The sequence below is a fragment of the Chlamydotis macqueenii genome, chromosome 3 (assembly GCF_036417535.1).
Source record: "Chlamydotis macqueenii isolate bChlMac1 chromosome 3, bChlMac1.mat, whole genome shotgun sequence".
Classification (NCBI taxonomy): Eukaryota; Metazoa; Chordata; class Aves; order Otidiformes; family Otididae; genus Chlamydotis; species Chlamydotis macqueenii.
Window position 1 is genome coordinate 62,687,347 of NC_141558.1, and position 12,169 is coordinate 62,699,515.

Sequence of the window (12,169 nt, forward strand, 5' to 3'; positions counted from 1 at the left end):
TCAGCATGATTTAAACCTGAGCCTAAATGAATCCTCAGACTTAAAACTGAAGCTGAATCTGAGTGGCTATTTCTTTGCTCTGTTTCTAACTGCAAGTGACTCTGTACTGATTTTCTAGTAAAGAGATTACAGGAAACCTGAAGAAAAGTTTTAAGCAGACCAGGAGTAGCAAAAAGAGTCTTCCTTCACAGATCGACTCCTGCTTCAACTATGCAAGAAAATGAAAATATAAATAGAAATAAATATTTCAAACAAGTTTTATTTGGTACTTACATGCTATATATAGGTTTAAAGAAAAACTACATATTCTGGACACTTCAAAATATTGTGGCTATGTACATGGAAAATTAAAGAAAGCAAGAAAGGAACCCAATTCATTTCACTGTGTCACAAGCTACTATTGAAAGCATTCTGACTGAATGGCTGTTTTTTCCTTTCCATATGTATTCTGGCAGATGAAGCCTCTTTCATTGCATTTCCATTGCTTTTATCCCATCTCCTTGGCAGCAGCAGAAAGTAATTTCTTCAAAAATTCTTCAGCTTTTGTCTCAGAGGATTTCTTCTGCTAGCACAAACTTCCTGCACAGCTTCCTACAGGCCTAGCTCAGTGCTCACTGCAAGCAAGTGCAAGAATTTTAATGGTACGTTTTCCGGGAGCATAAACTGAAACCCCATAAACCTCCATTTCCCCTAGCCAAGAATCTTCTCACTGATTTTAGTGTGCAATGCATCAAGCCCTGGCTGGTGCTTCAAACTCAAATACCTAGAGTGAGCTCTACCTGTAACAGCATTGTTTATCAAAGCACAAAAAGGTGCAAGATTTTACAGTTCTGCCCAATAGCAACCAAAAATGAAGGATGGAAGAACAGTAGAAATCATTATCAAACTAAAGAGAAAGCAACCTGCATTGCTCCTCTTAACACTGAAACTGTACTGCTTTATAAAAGTCAAACGCTACATAAAAAGCACAAACAATGACCATTTTCCATTTGCTCTGAAACGAGCAAAACTAAAAATATCTCCAAACAAACCTGCTTCATCATCCAAAAAAATCAAATATTTCAGGTTTCACGCAGTCTTCAATAGTCTGATAAGGCAAAGGAAAAGTCTTCCATCATTGGGAACAGCAGCAATTTACAGGACTCAGAACAAGGTATTTTTTTGTGTGTGTGCACGCACATGCGTACACATCTTTCACAGTATTGTGAACATGGACGTAACTTAAAAAAAAAAATCAAGTTTGCAGTATCATTTTACCACATTTTTCTAATTTATTCAATTAAATGATTTATTTCTGTACTGAACAAAATTCATAAATACATTATCTAGGAGAACAATAGGTTTTCCTCTTGTCCATGAAAAAATAACGCTTTCAAATGTTCACATTTTAAAACCTGCCTTGTTTTGTGTTTTTAGAGAAAAATGCAAGAAGATCATAGTGACATCTCAATTTACAGAATGTCCCTGTAGGAATTACATTTACAAGAACCTGATACAGAAGCCTATACTTTGCCCCCATAATTAGAGTTCTCTGCAATAATATTTAAACCAACAGGTTTAAATAAAACACCTCATTAACTCTACTTGTAGAGCAATGAGGTATTTATTTTTCAAGTATTAGAACCACAAAGTGTAAAAGATTCTTTGCCAATTTTACAATTATGCCTTAAACCAACACCCACCTTTTTTAAAAAAAGAATCAGTCCCACCACCCAAATCAGCCCATTGCTTTCAGATTCCAGTGTCTTGTGTCTGAAGGAATGCAGAAATATCCATTTACTAACAAAAAAAAGCTTGTTGGAAAAAGCCGTATTAAGTAACGCATGTGAAGCATTATTTTTCTAGTGATGAAAGCTATTAGAAAGGTGATCCAAGTCTATTTCCATCATTTCTTCTGCTGGTTTTACTAAAGTCCTTCCAAAAAAGATATTCAAGAAATCTTTAAAAAACTGGAGAGAAAAAAAAAAACCACTCCTTCATAGCATGGAAGAAATTCCACTGACTGCAGAGATGCTCCTATCACCTTTGGTTCTTCAGAAGAAACAATCAGATCACTTCTACAACAGAAGGTATCAAAAATGACAGGTCAGCAAAGAGTGACAATGCTTATTCCAAAATGCTATGCATTTATGCAACTATTTTATTGCAAGATTATTTTCCTTACATTTTCTAGCCACAGAAATATAAAATGATAGTCCAATTAATTTGCTAAATGAGTATTTGTTGACCTAACATCCTTTAAAAGTTGTGATATAATTCAGAAAAATCCAGTGTGCTGCAAACCACCCCTCAATATTGATGTCAGGAAGAACTTGATGAAGGAAGTACATAGAGAATTTTACACAGAAGGTGTGTACCTTCTGCATTTGTGTATCAGATATCATACTTGCAGAACTGGGACACGATTGCTTATAGTAAGTTAGGAACAGTAGTCGTCACTGTTACCATTTCTGGTTGAGAATGTTTGCCCTGTGCTTTCCAGCAACTTCAAATGGCAGAAAGTGCAGTGTAACTGAGAACCCCCCCTCAAACAAAAGGTAAGGCCTCACCATAATTTGCACGGCATCTGTATGTACTTGGCATGCATAGATTTACAAAGAGAAGATATGCTCCTTTCCCCAAATAAGACGAGATGTAAAAATACTTAAATTAATCAACTTTTATCAATTAAGAGCTCTAGGTCCCCTGTCAATTACAACACACTGCAAGTGTTAATGAACCAAGACAAACCTACCTGCTGTTTGATGTGTTTGAACACTATCTACCTGAGGCAAAAGAGTCCCCTTATCTTCAAAGGCTAGAATTGGATTCAAAGGAATTTCAGGACTACTGCTTCCGTCATTGTTCATGGCATCCAGCCGGGATGGTTTAGAACCAATGGGCAGGTTTATGATCTCTTCAAAGTTATCATTCTGCACAGACATCCCATTTTCGCTTGCATTTTTCTCTGGATTGAGATTGCTGAAAGAGATACATAGGCATTTCTTCATACGCTGCACTTAGAACAGAAATTTAGTCCTCCCCAAAGCAGTATTACAAATAGAAAAGTCTGCATTAATCCAGAGCATTCTTTTAGCCAGTAAAAACAAAACTATGCTTTAGAAAAAGTGTCTTTGCAGCCAAGTACTAGACGTGCCTTCCCTCAAACACACAGGATAGCTGTTACAGTGGGCTACACTACACCTGGAACTACGGCTTTATGGACTCCGCAGTTCAGGGAAGTGACTGGAACGGGAAGCACTAAGAAAGCTCCTGCAGCACCACCTCTGTTATCTTGAGCCACCCACCTAATGCAGTTTACAGCCTCTAACGTCTTTTTCAGCTCTCATAACCTTTGTCACACCCTTCCTCTTACTGCAAATCCACGTAATTGCCCTTAGATAAGACCGTTGTAATTTTTTTTGTTCCTTGGATCACCTCCCGCCTCCAGGGGGATGCTCCTTTGGAGCAGCCTCTTCTACCTGCCACTCAGACATAGAAAAAACTCCCTTACCGATGCAGTTCTCCTTTCAGTCCCTCCTCCCCTACAAGTTCTTAGGGCTTATTTCCAAGGTGCTACCTACTCCTCCCATCAATCATGCCCAAGCCAAAAGAAACACCTCCCAGCATCCCTCATCTCAATCTACACTTTCTCTTTCTATCTCCCACTTGACAGAGATGCCTTGTGAGCAAGCTCTCGAACATCTCCCCCGGTCAGGAGCAGTGCAAGCACAGACACACTCTCCAAGGACACACACTCTCCTGAGAAGATACATGATCATGTCTCACAGTCTTGCTCTTCGCAACCTTTTACTAGGGCCCAACCTTTTATTAGGCCCTGTATTGTCAAAACCTGCTCTCTTTGCAGATGGCAAGTGCTGTCTTGCCAGAGGGGAGAAACTAAGGTGCTGCTTTAGTGAACAGGGTAACAGTAACAGAACCATAAGCTCCTCAAGAAAGAGCAGGTACTCAACTGACACTCAAAAATCATGTGAAATTTCACATGTTGTTAAAGCTCACAACAGTTAGATCCTGACAATCTTGGGTCAGGGCATGTGGTCATTCAGATCATGTCACTACTGTTCAGGTTGTTTTTAAATGCTTCAGCCATAAAGGCTCAGATGCAATTTTCCTACATTTAAATTAGGCTATCAATTTCAGGCTATTTCTGACCAGGTGGCTTGGCTTCACAGTCTAGTTTTCTCCTGACAGCACATTTACTAGTCTTAAAAACAAACAAACAAAAACCCAATAAACCCACACCAAACCCTGCTTGTAACTGAAATATGATTTAATTTAATTTGCTGGGTTCCTAGGGTGTCCAACTCTTCACGAACAATTACAAAATTGTTTTACAATACTTCCCCAAAAGAAAGCTCTTTTGAAAGTAGCAACACTTTAGCCAAAGACCAGATTTCCTGTGAGAATGACATGCTGGTTTTCCTATCAAGCCTTTCCCAGTTTTTTAAATCATCACCAGGTTTGTTTGTTTGGATTGGTTTGTTTTTTTTTTTTTCCAGAAAGGCATTTCCCTTTTTTTCCATCTGTGGATACGCTAAGTGAATTTCAAAGTGAAAAGTATGCTTCACTGCACTGAGTTTGAGAGCAAACTCAGAAATACTGCCTGCCTGGGAGAGGTCACAAGTCACAACACCCTTCTGTGCCAGAGATCCAGATCTGCAAGATGAGGAGCAGAATCTGTGAAATGCTTTAGGACTAATAAAATCTGCTGTATAATGTATAGTTATTAGGTTATTATTCACTATAAGGTATCATACTACTCATTTCATCCCCACCTACTATCAATAACCTTACCAGAGCAAGGGTAACATGGCAAGTTTGATGGATGGGGTAAGAAAGAGGGAAGAAGAGAGCAACTGCTCATTCATATAAATTAAACAGGACAGTACGTCAACAAGCGTTGGTACAATGAAGACGACTCTTGTTTCTGCAAACAGATATGAATCTTTCTATCTGATTCATCAGCTGACTTCACAGATAAATAGTTCTTCATATTTATTTGCCCTTGCTCTGCCAGTATTACATACAGAGGTAGACCAGGATTCACAGACTTGAAAGATGTCTTTTCAGACAGGGGAGTCTATACTACCACAAGGAGGGTACAGAAGAGGAAACCATGACTATCAATCTTCTGTATTTTATGCTATAAAATATTCCATATTTTATGCTATTTGCTTCACCACATTACTAGGGGAGCAAGTTTAGAAGAAACAAAAGGAAAAACAGAACAGTAGAATTAATTCCACTGGACATCTTCAAGGCCATAAGCTCAAAAGGAGATTAGACAGATTCCTAAGAGATTGCTATGCCCTCCAGCTTCTGGTAATTAGCAGCTTAGGGACTGCTTGAGCCTACGGTTGCATTTGGACTACAATGCTTAGTAACCCTTCATTGACCAGAGGATCTCCTGGTCCTTACCTTTTTTTCCCTTTACACTCTCTCCTTAAGTGACTGCAACAGCCCATTAAAGCAAAGAACACAAACAAGTAATGGATTTTTGAAATGCTACACCTGTTCTTACTGTCTTAGGTTACATTCTTAGCAATGTCTTGGTGTCCAGCACAACACTGGAAATACACTTTTCAGGCATATAATACTGCAGATATGTTTCTAAGAACTGGATAATTTTGGCATTGTAATATATTCCATAAGTGTGCCTGTAGCAAGACACCTATGTAACAAAAAAAAAAAAAAAAACAAAAAAAAAAAAAAAGAGTTGCCTAAGTTATTCAGAGTGCATTTCCAAACATAACAGTCTTGCAGGCATCTGAAGGACAACTTCATAGCAGCTAAAAAAAAAAAGGAAAAAAAGCATCTGTGCAGCTTCGTATTTTGAACTAGACACATGAATATTAACAAGATAGACTACAGGAAGCTGAGAGAAGAGCAGCTAACTTAATTAAGGAACTGGAACATCAAAAACAGTTTAAAACTACGGAAAATTACATCTGATATAGATAATTTTAGCCAAAGCTCTGTGTAGACATAATCTATACGTAAAGAATTTGAAGACAGTAAAGAAGAAAGAAAGGACTAGGATTTCAGAATTTTACTATGTCTCTTTCTGATCACCCATCTGAAATCAACACTCAAGAAAAAAACAAACAAACAAAAAAAAAAAAAGGGGGGATTTGTAGGCCTTTGGAATGTGCCAAAATACTTCTGCATCTGCTATTCCTGATCTGAAAGATAATATCAGTCATTTCATTTATTGACATGATTTTGGCAGAGATGTCACAGATAGACACTAACAGAAAAATGGCACCCAGACTTTTGAATGATTTAAATAAAGCAGTGTTTATTTTTAATCCACTGAGACAACAGCACTGACATCAGCCAGCAATGAGGAGCTGGAGGCCTATATAGAAGGGAAGGTGGTGCTAAAGCAAATTTCAAGTGTGCTATCCTACAGACTGTGCAATGAACGCTACATAAGAATTTGAACTCTGTAAGATTCTTTGCTAGGGAGAAGATACTGAGGCAATCACCTTGTCTACCTGCATATTTCTAAAAACTGGTTATGTGATCTAACCAGATTCAAGTCCCTTCATACGGGATGGAGACACACAGGTGAGGTGAACTGCTCTCACTGGGGCCCACTAGAGGCATTTATAGAAAGCAGCACACACACACACACACAAAAAAAAAAAAAAAAAAAAAAAGAATTGCAGGATAAGAATAAGTATCATAAGGAAAATATTGTCAACATAAACCACTGTACTGAGATAACTTTCGGAGAAGTAGCAGACAGGATCTAACTTGGGTAAAGAATTAGAAAGCAAAGAACAAGCAATAACCTACAAGTGGGAAATGGATTAGGCAGCTGTACTGGTTATCCAACTCCAGCTCCTATAATTGTGTTTCTTCCAGGATTCTACTGTTCAGTAAAGCAAGAAAAAATTACAATCCATTAAAAAATCTTGTTGGAATCTTTTATAATTTATAAAAATTTTGAAAATACTTTAAACATTATATCTTATTTTCAAATGACTGTTTCAAATTCATTCTTCCATTTGTTGGAAAAAAATCACCCCAAAACCCAGAACCTAGCCAGAAGTTAACATGCCATTAATAATACTGTAGCATCCATAAACTACCTGTTTTCTTGGTAATTCTAGATACTTTACTAATTGGAAAATGTCCATGGTAGGCTCCAATTAAAAATATATTTAGTGTTGCCCTTTCCATTGTACTACACCTGGATGAGAAATGTCTTCATCTAAGTTCAGTTGTCAGTCTTGTCACCACAGACTTGTAGGTCAGATATAAGCTCACAGCCCTCCCTACTCCATAATAATGCACTATTCTTCATTAGGATTCAAGCATTAAATTGTTTAACCCATTTTACTTGTGGAGAAGATAATCAGAGCAAGTGTAGGTGGCAAAATCAGAACCTTTGCAGAACCACTTAAAACTACATACCACAAAAATAATGTTCAGACACATCATTTTAACTGAGATAACTATAAAAAAGAAATTGTTTCTATCAACTGAGAATTCATGTAAGATCTATTTGAGTGCTAACATGGTAAAACAGCTCAATTCACAAGCAAATAGATCTGTTTTTTTTTCTTCCATGATGCAAAGTGAAGAAGCTTTCAGCCTAAGGAAAATTGATTAATCTTCATTTGTTTACAAAACAGGAGTAGGAATACCAATAAAAATTTTGACAAACTATTAAGTTGGATAGATGATAGTGCCAATCTATCATCTGCAATAAATGTTTATTAACAAAACTAATAATTGTTGACATTAGATATATGGTAAATAATGCAGCAGATCACAGCATTTTCATTAGCGTTTATGAAGATCAATTGTCTTGGAAAGCTAATGAAATTCCAGTACAACAAGATCTCCATTGCTGATCAAAAGCAGCAACAGAGATTGGTGAAGTACTGAAATCGTTGCCTTCGCTCCCCTACAATTCTTTTAATTTTTCTCAGTTGCATTGTACACATGACCATAGAAGCTGCTATTTCTAGCTGAGTCCCAGCCACAGAGCTGACACAGGATGGACGGCATGATGGGGAGGAATAGGGATGAAGGTTCAGCACAGTAAGCTGTCAGGCAACTCCTACTATGCCCCAGAGTAGAACTCCTTATCTTTACACAAACCTCTAGTAGCTTTCCAAGTCACCCTCCTTCAGCAGTACTGGTGCAAGGGAGAGAGCACCTGCGGTGTTTGGGGAGTGACCCCAATTACAGGTATTCTGACACCAAATACTAGAGGTATTCTGAGTTTGGTCACTGAACACCAACCACCAGTCCCGTTCAAGGACATGCTTTCAGGCTAGACCCCAGCGCTGTACAAAATAGAGCCACTGACACTTACACTTCTGTCCTAGACCCACTGAAACTTCCCACATCTCCTATGCTGTAGGAGAAAGACTGACTGTTGTAGGCCTGAAGAAGACTCCTCACCTTCACTCCCTCCTCTTGTGCACACACGCACATGCCACAAGTCCCCCAGGCAAAGCCTTTTTAAGTTCTCGTCAGAAATCTGAGCTATCTTGCCCTTAAACCATGCTCAAGTCTTTTCCAGACAAAAGCCAAATCTTTCTTGGGACTGGAGTGAGGTGCTCACAGAAGAGACCATCTCTACCTGTTCCTGTTGCATGTGCTACAATATCAGGTAGACCTAGATGCCAGAAAACTGCAGCCCATGAGATGCAGTAGCAGTGGTGTTGACACCTGTGGCTTTTACCATGTGATAAAATCTGTGCTGCTTTGTATTCCTTACAACAGTTTTTCAGGCTACCTGGACTAAGCTTACACTGGGATGGTACCAAGTGTTTCAGCCTTTCCCTTTCCAGTCAGTGTGGAGGTACCTTTAAAGAAGAGTCCCCCTGCACCCTAACCTGGCATAACAGTTTCCCCTTCCACAGTTGACTTTTGTTGCTGTTCTTCAATCTCATGTATTCATTCTTCACTTTGGCCATTCTGAGGTTCCTTCCACATGGATTATAATGCCACATGACAGCGTTCATTAGTCTGGCACATTTTATATTACAAACATCAAGGTGCATAAGGCTGAGGGTGATTAACATTTAATAACTGCCCAAGACAATCACGAGGCAGCTCTGTGCAGCTCATCCAATGCAGCTCAGTGCTCTGTGTCACTGACAGAACTTCTCTCAGCTGGAGCATCTTTGTCAGCATGACAGCAGGCTAAGATCCCCCAGGCATATGGAGGGACCGAGAGAGGGCAAATTCCTCCTTCAATTAGTGCCAATCACACCCTGAAGCATATCACCCATTACAGACTGCGTGACGGCTTTCCACATTCAAGTTTTATCACGCATATTCTGGCATTACCTGCATAAAACATGAAAGGACTAAGGGATTATTTGGTTTTCTGCATTACTAAAATTGAAATAACTGACAGCTCATGCTTATGTAACAGATTTCACTCGGTTCAACACCAAGGTTTCAAGACTTTCAACAATTTCTTAAAGGCTGAGTGACTTGCTTCGTGGCTACAGAGAGCTCCCAATGTTAAATATCTGCTTCCCTGAATTCTCTTTATAGAGAACCAAGCAGGGGTTTTTTTTGGTGGTTTTTTTTTTTTTAATTCAAAGCCAAAAGGAGTAGTTATGTAACTCACATGAGGGACTTTTGCTTAGTAAGCAAAACTTGCTAATGTTTCAAGCAGTTCAGAAACTGAAAAATCTAGGCTGAAAGCACAGTGTTAATTATTCCAATCAAGAAAACTAGCACTGCAAATCTAGAGTGGTTTTTATGAAGCATAATTCATGGAAAAGAACAGAAAGGATTTGCCCTTTTCATTAAGTTTCAATTTATGTAATAATTGCTGGAAAACAACACATTGCTCCAAACACTGCAATGAACGTGCTGTGTTTTTACAAAATTCTTCCCTACCAGTTGGCAAAAATGGGTTACTACTAAGTGAAAGATGATAAAGTTATTTTCTGAACAGAAGAAAAGATAAAAATAAATACAAAATAAGGCAGACTGAACAGCTGTCTCTTATTCAGTTAATGAATACATGGATCTGAAAAGAACTGATTACTCCAGTAGCCCTCATCCTCTTAAACATCCTCCGATACTTAGCCATGTTCTTACCTGTCCATATTTACAGGGGATTGATGTGAAACAATGACGCGCGTGCAGGTGACAGGTTTCCCATTATGCGGAGATTGCGTTGCATGCTGAAGCTGAGGTCCTTCTGCAGGTTCCAAGGGAGATGCAGGGCTGGTTACGACTAGAGAAAGAAAACAAGTTTTCATAAAACCAAGCAACATCATCTACCTACATATTAGGATAAAACATTTCCTACAAAAGACAGGATAGTCAAAGGAAACTACAGTCTTAAAAAAAGAGTTCCCACACCTCTCCCTCCCCCACCCCACCTCCTTTGTCAAGTTTTTGGGCACACAAGCCCTGTTTCAGCTCCAAAATAAATGCCACGGATTTTAAAACTATAGCTTTATGGACAAGAATAAATATTTTACAATGATATACACAATTCCAACACATAAGCCAGCAGTGAAAATAGGCTGATATCTGACAGAATATTATGCTGATACTTTTCAAGTAGCAATAGGGAACACTGGGACATCATCAATTCCATACACTGGTATTTCTTGGTTCCCATGTCGATTACTGACTGTAACTCAAAAAGAAATCAAGAGGAAAGTCTTCACAGGAAGGATACTTCTTTCAACAAGGACTAAATCACTACTACGAAGTGTTGTAGACAGCAACATAGATTTGTGCCATAAAACATATCCTTGTGCATCATCCAAAGACCATATGATAGACCTTATTGGCCTGCCTCAGGATGTTCTTTTAAAGTACAACTACAGCCTTCTGCATGGTATCTAAAGTCACACTAATACCCATACAGCTCAGTAAAAGGAAGCAATTGCATCCTACCCATATCAGCATCTGTTACAACAACCACAAGGACAATTTAGCATTGTCCTAGCTTGGACACATGTATTTCGGTTACCCAAAACCTCATTTGAGGAGACTCTCCTTCAGCTGCTCTAGTTCTGCTATGCTCTAAATGCTTGGGCTGAAGTCTTTTACATTGAATGTCTTAGTCAGATCTTTGGCAAGTTTTTACACAAAAAATATTATCAATATAGGTTTTGGTGCTTCTACAAGTGGAACAAGAGGAAAGTACATTGGATTTCACATTTAAAGAGAAAAGCAGAAGAAAGTTCTGCTTTGGAAGGACAGAGTTATCTCCTGTTTTGAAGCAGAGGCCAAACAAATGACAAAAAGGTGATGGATTTTGTTTCACTGTGTGATTTGGCCATTCCCACAAAGGTCTCCTCATTTTTGCCAAACAATAAGACTGGAAAAAAAATCATTTGTGTATAGTCAGAAGTTTATTAGGGCATAAATATGTCAAGTTAAAGTTGGCAGAAATATGTCCATTCATTCATTCATTCATACCTTTAACTTAATAACATATCTAGATAAAACAAAGCTGAAGAGCAGAGCAGCCCTGAAGGTGAGGGCAGTTTTCTCTTCATCCAGTCACTCAAGGACTCCAGCCTTCCCTTGGGCCTGGGGAAATGGAGATCCAAATTCTCGTATGCCTTAGGAAACTGACTACTTGTCTTGTACCCCAGGCAGGAAAGCACTAGCCACAGGTTATAGAGCCATTTATAGTTTCAAGAATTATTTAAGTAGTTTATAGCACCTTCAACAGTGCCTGCAGCAAAAGGTGGCATCTGAGATGTGTTCTGTATTAGCAGCTCCCAAACTATTTTTTCCCCTCAAGATAATATGTAGACAAATAGCTTCCAAACACACGTAATGAAATCTGTGTCAAAAAGTTTCCTGAGTGCTAATTGTAACATCCACTCTAACCATAAAAAAGAAGCAGTACATGCAGCCAGTGCTGTTATTTGTCCTCTGTGTTACTCAACTCAAACACAAAAGAGAAATAAATATTAATGTCGTTTAACATGTTACGTACGCTACAATAGGATAAGCCATTCAATAGCTTGACTTCAGTATCTTTAAATACTGCTAATTCATACTTTGTGATTGTTGAATATGAGCTACATTTTGTTTTGCTTCCTTCATTGTAAGTATTAAAATCTTACATAAAACTACCTGAAATGATCAGGGAAAAAAAAGACAGAGGGAACAGAATAGATGGGAAGACTAAAAGTGTGGGTGTGACAGGGAG

General features: G+C 38.5%; 1 protein-coding gene across 4 annotated transcripts in view; it reads right to left on the bottom strand.

Moving 5' to 3' along the window:
- Nucleotides 1-239: 239 nt before the first annotated feature.
- Nucleotides 240-12,169, bottom strand: part of MAP7 (microtubule associated protein 7) — a 114,520-nt gene continuing 102,590 nt past the window's right edge. For all 4 annotated transcript variants that reach the window (XM_086743734.1, XM_086743733.1, XM_086743732.1 and 1 more), the window contains exons 16-18: nt 10,084-10,222; nt 2,735-2,961; nt 240-2,057 (exon numbers count right to left, since the gene is read on the bottom strand). In XM_086743734.1, coding sequence (XP_086599860.1) covers nt 2,047-2,057; nt 2,735-2,961; nt 10,084-10,222 — 377 coding nt within the window. In that variant the 3' untranslated portion in view covers nt 240-2,046. The remainder of the gene's footprint in view (nt 2,058-2,734; nt 2,962-10,083; nt 10,223-12,169) is intronic.